This window comes from Calonectris borealis, chromosome 3, assembly GCF_964195595.1.
Source record: "Calonectris borealis chromosome 3, bCalBor7.hap1.2, whole genome shotgun sequence".
In the NCBI taxonomy this organism is placed as follows: domain Eukaryota; kingdom Metazoa; phylum Chordata; class Aves; order Procellariiformes; family Procellariidae; genus Calonectris; species Calonectris borealis.
This window is the reverse complement of record NC_134314.1, coordinates 1,442,219-1,455,910: the sequence shown is the minus strand read 5'-3', so window position 1 is coordinate 1,455,910 and position 13,692 is coordinate 1,442,219. Positions and strand designations below refer to the sequence as shown.

Genomic DNA, 13,692 nt, shown 5'->3' with positions numbered 1-13,692 from the left:
ACAGACCTGCGGCTGGGGACATCCCCGCGGCCCCGGGGATGGCTGAAATCGAGAGCAGAGCTGCTTTCTACCCCGGCACGGGGAAAAGGGGCCTCCAGGGGGAATAAAAAGTCATTTAAGGCCTTTAGGACCGATTTCTGCCAGCCCCGGGACGGGGGGCGGACCCTGGCACAGGCAGTGACACCCCGCACCCCGTGCACCCACCCTCGCAGGAGACCCTGAGCCCCCCCGAGGGGTGTCGGAGACCCCAGCCTCATGCCAGACTCAGACCCCAAGGGACCCCTCCACGCTGGCCTGGCTCCCCCCACCCCACCTGCAACCGCACCCCCCGCTCCCCCAGCCCCCGCGGGAGGGGGACGCTGCGCAAGCTCAGGCATCGTCTCCCCGGGGAGCTACGGCCTGATCCTGTCACCCTGTCACCTCCTCCCCGCCGAGCTAAAGCTCCTGAGCCCTCGATGGCTCTCGCTGCAAAGCTCCTTACGCCGGGGACGCCTCCTTCCCCGCCGCCCCCTCCTCCGCCAGACCCCCGGCATCCCCCCGGGGCAGGTGGGTGCCGTGTGCCGCTCCTCCTTTACACAAAATGGGGTTGTTCTGCACCATTTTTTGGCTCAGGCCTTGGCAGGGCAGAGGCGAAGGCTGGCGGGGGGGTGCCCCATCGCTCAGCCCTGCACCTCCCCGGTCCCTTTGCCCAGGGCCTCCCCTGTGAAAAGCAGGATGCGGCTCCTTCCTCCGGCGCTCAGCTTAGTTCGGGTGGGGGCAAGGTGTGGAGGGGTGTGCACCAGCACCCAGCACCCACCACCGTGCACCAGCACCGTGCACCAGCACCCAGCACCATGCACCAGCACCCAGCACCATGCACCAGCAACATGCACCGTGCACCAGCAACATGCACCAGTGCCCAGCACTATGCAACAGTGCCCAGCACCATGCACCGGCAACATGCACCAGCACCCAGCACTGTGCAACAGCACTGTGCACCAGCACCCAGCACTGTGCACCAGCACCATGCACCAGTGTGCAGCAACAGCACCCAGCAGTGTGCAGCAGCACCATGCACCAGCATGCAGCACCGTGCACCAGCACCCAGTGCTGTGCAACAGCACCATGCACCAGTGCCCAGCATCATGCCCCAGCACCCAGCACCGTACACGAGTGCCCAGCACTGTGCACCAGCACCCAGTACCGTGCACTAGCACCCAACGGTGCACACCAGCACCATGCACCAGTGCCCAGCACCATGCAACAGCCCCATGCACCAGTGCCCAGCACCGTGTACCACTGCCCAACACCATGCACCGGCACCATGCACCAGTGCCCAGCACTATGTGCAGTGCTGTGCACTGTGCACCATGCCACGCACCAACACCCAGCACCATGCACCAGTGCCCAGCACCCTTGCAGCACCAGTGGGGTCCTTCTGCCCCACGGCCGCTCTCCTTCACCCCTCTCTGCAGCCAGGCAGGCGAGACCCCCGCCCCGCCGCAGCACGCTCCGCTCTTGCTCTTTCAATTAACCCTCCCGGCCGTGATTTATCCAAGGTGGCGGTGCCTGCTATAAATCCTGCGCTGCAGTCACTTCAGCCTGAGAGCTGCCTGATAAATATTTAAGCCGGCTCATAAATCATACGCCGGCAGAGCGGGGCTCTCCCGCGGCTCCAGCATGGGTCCGGTCCCTTGGCACCAGACCTGGCAGCACCGAGCCCGAGCAACCAACCCTGGGGCTTGGCAATTGGGGAGAAAAAAAAAAACCCAAACCCAAAGAAATGGGGTTTTTTTTTTGCCCGGTCCTGGCCGATGAACCCCCCTCGCCTCGGAGCATCTCTGCCCCGGCACATGGTGTTTGTGCCTTGCTCTGAGTCAGGCTTTGCTGACGAGTTTAATGAGGCATCAGCTGGGAGAGGCTGGGGGGGCAGGGAGGCAGCGGGTATTAATTGCTGTTATCGCTCGGGATGGAGAGGAGCAGGGAATTTACAGTCTGGCAGGAGGGGGGGTGGGGGGAGGTGGGAGTGGGATGGGGGGGAGCGATGCTCGCGGAAGGGCAGTGCTCCTGCCAGCGGGGCCCAACCCCCGGTTCGGGGGGTCCCTGGTCTGAATCCCACGGGAGAGGACATGCACGATACCTCCCTACCCCACCACGCCACAGGTTTGCTGGAGCCTCCCAGGGAAGAGGCTCTGCCTCCTCGGCGAAGGCGCTGAGCCCCGGCTGGGCGGACTGCCGGGGCAGCGGGCTGCGACTGCCGCCCCTAAAACACACATCAGGGACGGCTCTGGTCTCGGTGCACACATGCCACCTCCCCATTCACCCTCTTCGTGCTCATACCCTGCTATGAGGATCGGTGGCAGAGGTGCATATGCCCTCATTAGGTTTCAGAGTGAACACCCCAACCAGCAATCCCAGCATACCACAGGCAAAGGTGGCAGGGGGAGGCCTTATGCCTAACTGGAGAGGGAAGGAAAGCGATCCTGACCTCCCAGCGCTGCTTTCTGCCGACTCCTGCGGCGCAGCAGCACGGCTGGGCCACTCAAACGAACCCCAGCAGCAGCCGAGGAGCCGCCGGGCTGGACGGGGCCGCTCTCCTGGGGAAGGCCCTGCGCATCCCCAGGGCTTGAAAGGGGTGAGATGCTGCCTGTCTCTCCCCGCTGCCTGGGCATCACCTCCCGTGGGGGTCTGGGCTGAGGGGAGAGGAATCCCAGCCCTGGAACAGAGTGGTACAGTTTTTCCCTCTGATACGTTAACTCTGAAACCTATCAAAGGCATGTTTGTAGGTGCCAACACTAATTTCCACTGCTATCCTTTTTAGCAGGCTCGGCCAGTGCAGGATGGGAACAGAAATGTCCGGAGGGAGCGGGTGCCCCATTCCAGGCTTCCCTCCTCTCCGACCAGCCCCACTGCAGCCCCAAAACTACCGCAACCTGCTCCTCGTCCCAGCGGCGGCGGCTCCCGTGCCTTCCCCGAGACGCTTCCCTGTGCTGCATCCCCCAAAACCCAAGAACTGGGGGTCCTTCCCTTCCCACCGGTGCCAGTGCCGGTACTGGGAGGGCTGTGCCGGTACCACTGGCACCAGAGGTGGCTGGGAGTGCATGTGTCGGGGTGTCCCCAGGGCCATGGGGCACAGACCCACCTTGGGGCGAGCGACAGAGGTGAGCAGTCCCTGGGGTGGGAATAGAGACCGGGCATGGCGGGGGGGGGGGCACTTTTTGGCACTGCTGGGAAGAGAGGTGCCCACTGGGACCTTCCTCATGGCCTCGGCACCCAGAGCATCACGGTCCCCAGTTCCCATGTCCTTGTCCTTCCTCCTTTCTCTATCCCCGGGCCAAGCCCGCAGGCGTCAGCAAGGAAAGGCTTCCCACCGGGAGAGATACTACGGGTGCGATGGATTGGGGACAGGCACGTTGCCACCGGAGGAGGCAGCCCGGGGACGGGGCTGAGGGGGTGACTGATGGGGGGACCATGTGCAGAAGAGGGTCGGTGGGGACCCTCTCTCACCCCAGAGTCTCTTGGCCCAGGCAGGGTCCCTGCTCCCTTGATAAACAAGTGGGGAGGGAGGAAGGCTGTGACAGATGGTGACACCGCGTGGCATTTGCCACCTGCCCGGGCCCACATGGCCGCTCGCCTCTCCGCACACAGCGAGGTGGGGGGGGGATGAGTTTTTTGGGAGTGATCCAGCGAGAGCCATCACAGCCGGCCCTGGAGCATGGAGGCCCCTGGTGCGGGGACGCGGACCGAGGTGACGGGGGACGTGTCCGCCTGACGCTGACATCTCGCGAGGGGACCCTGGGGCTGGCTCTGCCCGGCTGCAAGGGCAGGCGCGCTCCCTCCCTGCCGCCCTCGGCTCCCCTTGCCCCTGGCTTTGCAAGGAGGGGGGCAGCGGGTGACAGCAAACCTAAATATCCCGATCCCCGGTCCCCCTCTGCGGTGCTTTGGGGGTCCCCGGGTGCTGGGGCAGCTTCTCGGGGCGGGGGGGGAGCACCCCACTAGCAGGGTGCAGGGCTCCGGGCAGCCTCGCGGAGGGAGGGAGACCTTCGGAGCAGCGCTGGGAGGGCGGCTCGCCTCTTGGCTCTTTTCCCAGATAAAGGAAAAAAAAAAAAACCAACCCCGAAATGTAAGAAAAACTTTCCGAGTGCAACCCGTCGCCCTCCCGGCTTTTCCTCCTTCACGCTTTAAAGCCAGCCACGGCACGGGGACCTCGACCGGCACAGGAGCCCCGGCATCCCGATTGCCTCCTGAGCACAGCGGGGAGCCTGGCTCTTCGCGGTCCCCAACTGCAACCGGAGCTTGACAGAGGGGTTGGTTGATGATTTCCTGGAAGAATGCCTTTTTTTCCCCACTGGAAAATCCCATTTCATGGGAATAATGGAATTTTATTTCCCCTCTTGTGGCTTTTGATGATTTTGCTTTCTTTGCTGGTGCACGCTGGCCCCATTCAGCAGCACCCGAGCTCCATTGCAGCAGGCCAGCTAAAACACCTGCCCTCAAACTCATCAGATTTTGATAAAAACAACATTGCCTCACATATTTATGTCCGTACCCCTTCCCCCTACACACCCTTGGACATCACGGAGAGGCTCAAGCTGCCGGGAGAGAAGGGCTTGACGCCTGCAGAGCAGTAAAGCCCAGTTTGGGGACATTCCCTCTGCATTTCCCTCCCACTCCGCTGCGGCTGGACACACATTTTTGAGGGCCGCGTGTCATCACCCCAACCCCAGCTCCCTCACCAAGCCCAAAATGAGGTTTTAAGTTTTTAACCCCCCAGCCGCAGCTGGCAGGATGCTTTGCTGGGGTGTAACGCCTGCGTCGGGGCTCAGCCACGCTCAACCGTCCCTGCTCCATCCCTCCCGGGCTGCAGGCAGCTGCAGGCAGGGCTGGGTGTCCTGGGGGAGGCAGGGCAGGGGCCCCGATGCCTGCTCGCAGCCCGGCGCTGAGCCGCGGCCGCTCGGGCCCGTGCACACCGGGCTGGCTTTGTCTCCCTCCTCCGTCACTGCAGCATCCTTTGTGTGGGCTGGTGAGACGCCGCTCGCTCCCGCTCGCCTCCCGCTCGCTCCTCTCCCCAGCCCCCCGCGCACCCCCTTGCCCGCTCCTCCTCCTCCCTCTCACGTCAAACATAAGCTGCTTGTCTTCACTTTCAAAGCCTTTCCCAGCTGCTCCCGCCAGCCGGGAGAGGCCAGACCCTGCCTCCGCTCAGCCCGTGGCCGCTCCAACACCCGTGTCTCAGCCCCGGGATCCAACAGCCACCCCAACACCCGTGTCTCAGCCCCGGGATCCAACAGCCACCCTAACAGCCGTGTCTCAGCCCCGGGATCCAACAGCCACCCCAACACCCGTATCTCAGCCCCGGGATCAACAGCCACCCCAACACCCGTATCTCAGCCCCGGGATCAACAGCCACCCCAACACCCGTGTCTCAGCCCCGGGATCCAACAGCCACCCCAACACCCGTGTCTCAGCCCTGGGATCCAACAGCCACCCCAACACCCGTGTCTCAGCCCCGGGATCCAACAGCCACCCCAACACCCGTATCTCAGCCCCGGGATCAACAGCCACCCCAACACCCGTATCTCAGCCCCGGGATCAACAGCCACCCCAACACCCGTGTCTCAGCCCCGGGATCCAACAGCCACCCCAACACCCGTGTCTCAGCCCTGGGATCCAACAGCCACCCCAACACCCGTGTCTCAGCCCCGGGATCCAACAGCCACCCCAACACCCGTGTCTCAGCCCCGGGATCCAACAGCCACCCCAACACCCGTGTCTCAGCCCCGGGATCAACAGCCACCCCAACACCCGTGTCTCAGCCCCGGGATCCAAGAGCCACCCCAACACCCGTGTCTCAGCCCCGGGATCCAACAGCCACCCCAACTCCTGTAACTCAGCCCCGGGAACCAAGAGCCACCCCAACACCCGTGTCTCAAATCTGGTGCCCCACCAGCCCTCCCACCCCTGCAGCTCCTGCCTGCATCTCCTCAGGGCTGTGGTACCTGTGGGGATGCTGGCCAGGGCCAGCCAGCCACGTGCCATCCCAGACTAGCCACCAGCTGTCCTCCGGCCCTCCAGACCCCCGCAGTGTGCTGAGGATGGGGCAGTTTGGGGACCAGGGGACCGTGGGTCACCCCAGGCACTCCACCGAGGAGACCCAAAGGACAGACGGGTTGACGATGCAACCGGGTGAACGCACAGAGCAGCAGCCTGGAACATGGGGGGACCCTGCAGCCCCCCCAGCTCCTGCAGCCCCTCTCCCTAAGTGGGGGAGCTCCGAGGAGCCCCCAGCAGTGCTTCCCCAGGGACTCCATTTTCCAGCACCCTGGGCACCCCCGGGTCAGGCCAGGGCAGGGAGACCACCCTGAGCACCGGGATGCAGCACCCACACCGCCTTGTAGGGCCAGAGCGCCCATGCAGACAGGGACACATCCCTGTCCCCCCTGGGCTGGGGGTCCTGCCATGCTGGGAAGGGCAGGAGACGGGCTGCGAGGGAACCCTGTCCCCAGGGGACCTTCCTCCTCCTCCTCCTCCAGGGAAGGGGTGAGCCGAGGAAATCGCCTGTCTCCGAGCATCCGGTGCCCCCACTGCCCTGCCGGACTCTGCACCCCTCTGGAACCTCCCTGCAGGACTGGAAAGGGGGTCCCGGCTCACACCCCCCCGGACACCCCCGAGATGCAGAGGGGGTGGGAGTGGGAATGAGAACCCCGGGTCCGTGCGGGGGTCCCCAAGGCTGGGGGATGTGATGGTGGGGAGCCCAGAGGCTGCAGGGATGGGAGCAGGAGGGTGCCTCGAGAGTAGGGAGACCAGAGACCACGGGGATGGGCGGGTTGCCATTCCCCGAGGACGGGGAGCAGGGGCAGGAGGGATCCCTGATGATTCGGGGATGGGCACGATGGGGAGGGTCCGGCGAGGGCTCCGAGATTGGGGAGCGGGGCTGGCGAGTAGCCCCGATACCGCGGGGATGGGCGGAGGTCCGGGCGGGGTTTTCCCAGGGCAGCGGAGCCACGGGCGGGTCGGGTAGCCCTGACGCTACGGGGATGGGAGATTTCGGGAGAATCCGGGCTAGGGTTTCCCGGTGGCGGCGGAGCCGTTCGGGAGTGTCCCCCCGATACCGGGGGGACGGGCGGAGGTCGGACGGGGATTTCCTGGTGGCAGAGAAGCCCGGCGGGCAGGTCGCCCCGATACCGCGGGGATGGGCGGGGGGGGGTGTCCGGGTGGCAGCTCCCTGGTGGCGGAGGAGCCGGGAGAGCGGGTCGCCCCGATACCGCGGGGACGGGCGCGTCGGGGACGCAGGGTGACCGCAGCCGGTATTCCGTGGGCGGGAGGCGGGAGAGGGTCTCCGGGGGCACGGGTAGCGCCGGGGCGGGGGTCAACCGGTACCTATGGTGGTGATGACCGTGATGGCGAAGTAGAAGGAACCGGCGAATTTCCACTGGACGCCGGCCTTGTGCGGCTTGAGCTTGAGGACGACCCACTCGAGTTCGCGGTAGCTCTCGGCGCTGAGGTTGTACTTGCTCTTCAGCTCCTGGCTCTTCGCCTCCAGCCGCCGCCGCTCCGCCGTCTCCTCCTCCGACTCCAGCGCGTCGAAGACGGCGGCGCCCACCAGCAGGTAGGTGAAGGTGCACATGATGAGCGCCAGCGTCCGCACGTTCTGCCGCTTCATGGTGCGGCGGCGGCGGCGGGCGGCGGCGGCGGGGCCGTCTGGGGCATGGCGGCGGCGGCGGCGGCGGAGGGCCCGGCGCGGCTCGGCTCGGCGCGGCGGCGGCGGCGGCGGAGGAGCGGGGAGGGCGGCGGGGGGCGGTGGAGGGGGCGGGCGGGGGCGGAGCTGTCCTTCAGCACCACCGCCCCGCACCCGCACCCGCATCTACCGGCACCCGCACCCGCATCCGCACTGGCACCCGCACCGGCACCGGCACCGGTACCGGTACCCGCACCCGCACCCGCATCTACCGGCACCCGCACCAGCACCCACACCTGCACCAACACGAGCACCCACTCCCGCACCAGCACCCGCACCCACACCAGCACCCGCACCCACACCAATCCGGCACCCGCACCCGCACCGGCACAGGCACCCGCACTGGCACCGGTACCTGCACCCGCACCTGCACCCACACCCACACCGGCACCAGTACCGGCACCTGCACCTACACCAGTACCAGCACCAGCACCCACACCCACACCAGCACCTGCACTCACACCGGTACCTGCACCTGCACCGGCACCCGCACTGGTACCATCACTGGCACCCGCACCCACACCTAGCAGAACCAGCGCCGGCACGGGCACCGCCACCCGCACCCGCACCTACAGCGGCACCAGCACCCACGCCCACACCAGCACCCGCACCGGCACCCGCACCGGTACTGGTACACACCGGCCCACTCACACTCAGGCACACACGTACACACCCGTGTGCACCCCTCGGCCACACTTGCACGCACACACATGTGCACACACACTCGTGCATATGCACACATAGGTGCACACATACACATGTTCACACCCGTGCACACCCATATGCACCCATGTGCACCCCTCACCCACACTTGCACGCACACACGCACGCACTCATACGCACATGCACACATGTGCACACCCACATCCACATCCAGTCACACATACAGACATGTCAACATACATGCACGTGCCCCCCCGTACACACTCGCACACTCGCACGTCGCACAACAGCCCCCAGCCCCTCCAGCGTGCCTCCGTCTGCATGGGTGCTCGTGCGTGTGCACACGCACCCCACCTCTGCCGTGCATCACGCACACACGGCTGCACGGTTGCATGCCTCACACAGCACGCTGCGCTGCGGAGCATGTGTGGCCCGCGGCGAGCACCCCAAACACGCAGAGCCCACGCGGCGTGAGCCGGAGCACAGGAGCTCTCGGGCCGGCGCAGCTCGAGGGACGCTGCTGACCTGATGCGCTTTGGCATCAGCGTTATGGCCTCTCCTCTCGCCAAGGGACACGATCCCGCGCTGCTCCCACCCCACCCTGTCCCCCACGCAGGGACCCTCCTGCAAAGGATCCCTGATGCGGTCTGTGCGGGGGACAGAGGTTGAACTGCCCAAAGCAGGGGAATGGGGGCTGTCCCCGCTGGCAGGGGGTGCGGGGCGTCCCTGGGGTGTGCTTCTGGGGCACCATTCCCTGCTCCATCCCAGGCGCCTGCTGGGTGAAGCGTGGGAGATCTTGGGGAGAAAGGCTCCAAATGCAAAATTCCTGGGTGGAAGCAGGAGCGGATCCTGCCGTCTGGAAAAGGAAATGGTCTGGGCTTGCCCGTGTGGCCCCGGGACACATTTTGTCAGCTGCTGACACCCGAAACAAGGAACGATTGTGCTTTGCACATGTGCTGGCACCTCAAGCAAGCTGCCGGAAAGCAGTGACATGTGTCACCGTGGCAGGACGCCCGGGTCCCTCCGGTCCCCAGGGGCTTCCTACCGCAGCACCGCCGCAGGGACCCCGGCGTCCTGCCCCCAGCTCTGCCCTGACGGCTGCATCTCTGCTGCCTCCCGCTCCCCATCATGTCCAGATGCAGGAGGCGGGGGACAAATCCTGCCCCTTCGGGGCTCGAAGGCGGGCAGCGGTGGTGAAAGGGCTGGCGGGGACAGGAATGATTTAATGCCACAGCCTCCGCTGCTGTGACGCAGGGCACGGGGAGGGAGGATGCTCCATGGTCACACTAAATTAGCTCTCAGCATCGGCTTCCCAGGGGACCTTCCCCCGTGCCGGGAGGTGACAGTTGCCCTCCTGGGCTCCCAGCCCTGTTCTTCTTCCCCCCGGGAATATTTCTGTTTGGTTTTCAAGTTGTGCAGGTGAGAAGGGGCAGGAGCGGAGGGAGGGGGAGCCAGGCGGGCTGCAGCAGCCAGGACACGCTAGCCCACGGGGCAGAGCACGCTGAGCCCATCCAGAAGACGGCTTGCATCTGTTTTGCACACAGTGAAAGCAAAAGGAGGAAAAACCAAAGATTTTTCCAGGAGGTGAAATGTGTAAAAAGCTGAAATAGTGATCACGCAGGAGGCAGAGCTGTGATTTCTTTGCCCCCAGCTCCGCGGTTCCTTCGAGCGTACGGGCACTTAACCAACAGGTTGTGCCAAAGGCAGGGGGGTCCCTCATCCAGAAAAAGCAAAAAAATGACTTTGAGGAACGTTTGCTTTCAGGCTTGGGAGGATTTCTGCAGGAAGAAAGTGCACAGAGCAGCTCAGCATTGCGGGGCAGGTGGTGGGACCCGCCGGTGTCACCGTGTCCCTGGGGACGGGGAAAGCCTCTGTGTCACCCCGCTGCCGGCCTGCGGGAGGGCGATGGTTGTACCCGTGTGTCCGGAGGGGACCACGTCACCTTCGGCTTTCCCTTTGCAGCTGGAAATTAGAGCCGGAGCGATAATTTACAGGAGCTTTGCAAGTGCCTGCTCACCAGTGCTGCGGCTCACAGGGTGCTGCAGCTCACGGGGTGCTGTGGCTCGTGGGGTGCTGCAGCTCATGAGGTGCTGTGGCTCAGGGCGTGCTGTGGCTGGCAGGGTGCTGTGGCTCACAGGGTGCTGTGGCTCACAGGGTGCTGTGAGTGGTAGGGTGCTGTGGCTGGCAGGGTGCTATGGCTTGCAGGGTGCTGTGTCTGGCAGGGTGCTGTAGCTGGCACGGTACTGTGGCTCACAGGGTGCTGTGTCTGGCAGGGAGCTGTGGCTGGCAGGGTGCTGTGGCTCGCAGGGTGCTGTGGCTGGCAGGGTGCTATGGCTGGCAGGGTGCTATGGCTCGCAGGGTGCTGTGGCTGGCAGGGTGCTGTGGCTGGCACGGTGCTGTGGCTCACAAGGTGCTGTGGCTAGCAGGGTGCTGTGGCTGGCAGGGGGCTGTGTCTGGCAGGGTGCTGTGGCTCAGGGGGTGCTGTGGCTGGCAGGATGCTGTGGCTCACAGGGTGCTGTGTCTGGCAGGGTGCTGTGGCTCAGGGGGTGCTGTGGCTCAGGGGGTGCTGTGTCTGGCAGGGTGCTGTGGCTAGCAGGGTGCTGTGGCTGGCAGGGGGCTGTGGCTGGCAGGGGGCTGGGTCTGGCAGGGTGCTGTGGCTCAGGGGGTGCTGTGGCTGGCAGGGTGCTGTGGCTGGCAGGATGCTGTGGCTGGCAGGGTGCTGTGGCTGGCAGGGTGCTGTGGCTCAGGGGGTGCTGTGGCTGGCGGGGTGCTGTGGCTCAGGGGGTGCTGTGGCTGGCAGGATGCTGTGGCTGGCAGGGTGCTGTGGCTGGCAGGGTGCTGTGGCTGGCAGGGTGCTGTGGCTGGCAGGATGCTGTGGCTGGCAGGGTGCTGTGTCTGGCGGGGTGCTGCTGCTTCCCCAGCACAAGCTCCGCGCTCCGCCAGCCGGAGCCGCCAGGCGTGAGCCCGCAGAGCAACACAAGCTGTCGCCGGCAGCTGCCGCACCGCCCACCACCGCCGCCCCGCCGGGCCGCGGAAAAGGCAGAGCCGGCCTCTCCTTCTGCGGAGCACCCGGCGGCTCTGTACTCCCCGAAACGCCGGCTGCTCCCTGCTGAGCCCCTGAGATGAGCCCCAGGAGCATCCCTGGTCATCGCTCTCAGCTGCCGGCAGCTTCTCCCCTGCTCTGGGACCTCTCCAGACGTGGGAAAGCAGCGGTACTGGGCTCGGGGGCCTGATTCAGCCCCAGACTGGGGAGCCCAGCCAGCTGGCCTCTTCCAAAAGATGCACCGAGTTTGCCTGCCACGGCTCCCTGTCCCCCGGGGCTGCTCCGGGGCCCGTCCAGGAGGCGCGGGCAGGGCAGCGCGCACCCCACCCCACCCCCGCCAGCGGGCAGAGGGGTCCAAGCCCGCTGCCAAGTGCAGGCAGGGAGCTGAAGCACCTTCCTGCTGCCAGACCCGGGACTGGAGATCCTGGGTGGGTGAGGTCTGGCTGTGGAAAGGGACTGGGCTTCCCGCTTCCAGAGAAAATGGAAAAGAGTATCCCCGCGAAAGGGGAGAGGTGCTGGATCCTTTCCCAGGTCACTGGACCCCCCCAGCCACTCCAGACACCGCTGAGAGGAAGAGGATGGTGTTAAAAGGGGCACGAGGAGGGGAAGCAGAGACGGGCCCTGCCTGGCTCCTTCTGCCTGGAGTGAGGATAAGCGGGGTGTGAGCAGGTCTCTTCATTTCTGGCATCAGATTGGTGAGGGCTCATGCAGTGGGCCCTTGGATTGCCCTGACAGCCCCTCCTGCAGCCCAGCACCCCGCTCCTCCATCCCAGCACCCCGCTCCTCCATCCCAGCACCCTGCTCCTCCATCCCAGCATCCCGCTCCTCCATCCCTGCATCCTGCTCCTCCATCCCAGCATCCTGCTCCTCCATCCCAGCTCCCTGCTCCTCCATCCCAGCACCCCGCTCCTCCATCCCTGCATCCTGCTCCTCCATCCCAGCATCCTGCTCCTCCATCCCAGCTCCCTGCTCCTCCATCCCAGCACCGTTCTCCTTCATCCCAGTTCCCCGCTCCTCCATCCTAGCATTCCTGCTCCTCCAGCCCAGCACCATTCTCCTCCATCCCAGCACCTCACTCCTCCATCCCAGCACCATTCTCCTCCACCCCAGCTCCCTGCTCCTCCATCCCAGCACCATTCTCCTCCACCCCAGCACCCTGCTCCTCCATCCCAGCTCCCTGCTCCTCCCGCCCAGCTCCCGGCGGGGTTTGCAGCACCTCCCTCTCCCCTTCCTCCCCGCGCAGCCCCACTGCCTGGCGGTGACTCATGGCCCTCCGCACCACAGAGATCTCAAACTCCGGCCACTTCTGCCTCTTGAAAGCCACAAATGCATCCGGGCTCGAGCAAGGCCATTTACTCCCTCCCTGCTGCCATCGCAGCTGCCAAAAATAAAAGAAAATAAAAAAAAAGAAACCAAAAGGACCTCCTAAAAAGCAAACTGTGCTGTCTCTCTTCCGGCTGCGCTGCCGAGTCACTCCCAAAAGGCTTTTTATTTTGTCTTCGTGGGATCCTAATGCATTTCTGCCCCGACAGCCAGACACCGAGTCCTGCGGGAAGGGGTGGGCTGCCGAGGCTCCTCCAGGCAGAGGAGCCCGTGGCCGGGGTCCGTGCCTGGCCACCCCTGCCACCGCCCTTGGGCAGGTCGTGTGGAAATTTGCTTTACACCACTGCTCCGAGAGATGTTTTGGGGTCTGGGAGGGGAAAGCGCTCAGGTTGCCCATGCTCAGGTCTCGGGAGGAAAGCAGAGCAATGCCTCTGGGACCACCTCCCGCCCCATCCTGGGAGACGGACCAGGGCTTCGGGACAGGAGCTCTGCAAGTGGGACTCAGGGAAACAGGTTTGTTTTGGGGACTGTGCAATGGAAAGGACATCCATGGTGGTGGCTGCTCGGCCTGGGTCTCCCAGGGCACCCTCTTCCCGCAGGTCCCCCCTTCTTGTTCTCCCAGGGAGCCTGGGCAGGGGAGTGGGACCCTTGCACCCCCGGGTCTCCTGCGTGGGGACTGGCACTGATGGGACAGCTCACGTTGAGCAGCCTGGGTGCCTCCCTGCCCTTCCTGCAGCTGCATGTCCGGAGAACCTCCTGTGAGCCGCCTTCCTCTGCAAACCAGAGGCTGGGCAGGCTGGCAGAGCAACAGCCTTTGGAGTGGGATGGGTTGGGATGGGGTGGGACGGGATGGGATGTGTTGGGATAGGATGGGATGAGTTGGGATGGGACGGGATGGGTTGACTTGGGATAGGATGTATTGGGATGGGATGGGATGGGATAGGATGTG

At 65.1% G+C, this 13,692-nt stretch overlaps 1 protein-coding gene across 1 annotated transcript in view; it reads right to left on the bottom strand.

Annotated features, from left to right (window-relative positions):
• The window catches only part of KCNK3 (potassium two pore domain channel subfamily K member 3), a 19,014-nt gene extending 11,375 nt beyond the window's left edge, over positions 1-7,639 (bottom strand). Inside the window, exon 1 of the mRNA XM_075147971.1 lies at positions 7,357-7,639. Within this exon, the coding sequence (XP_075004072.1) occupies positions 7,357-7,639 (283 nt within the window). The remainder of the gene's footprint in view (positions 1-7,356) is intronic.
• Positions 7,640-13,692: the final 6,053 nt, after the last annotated feature.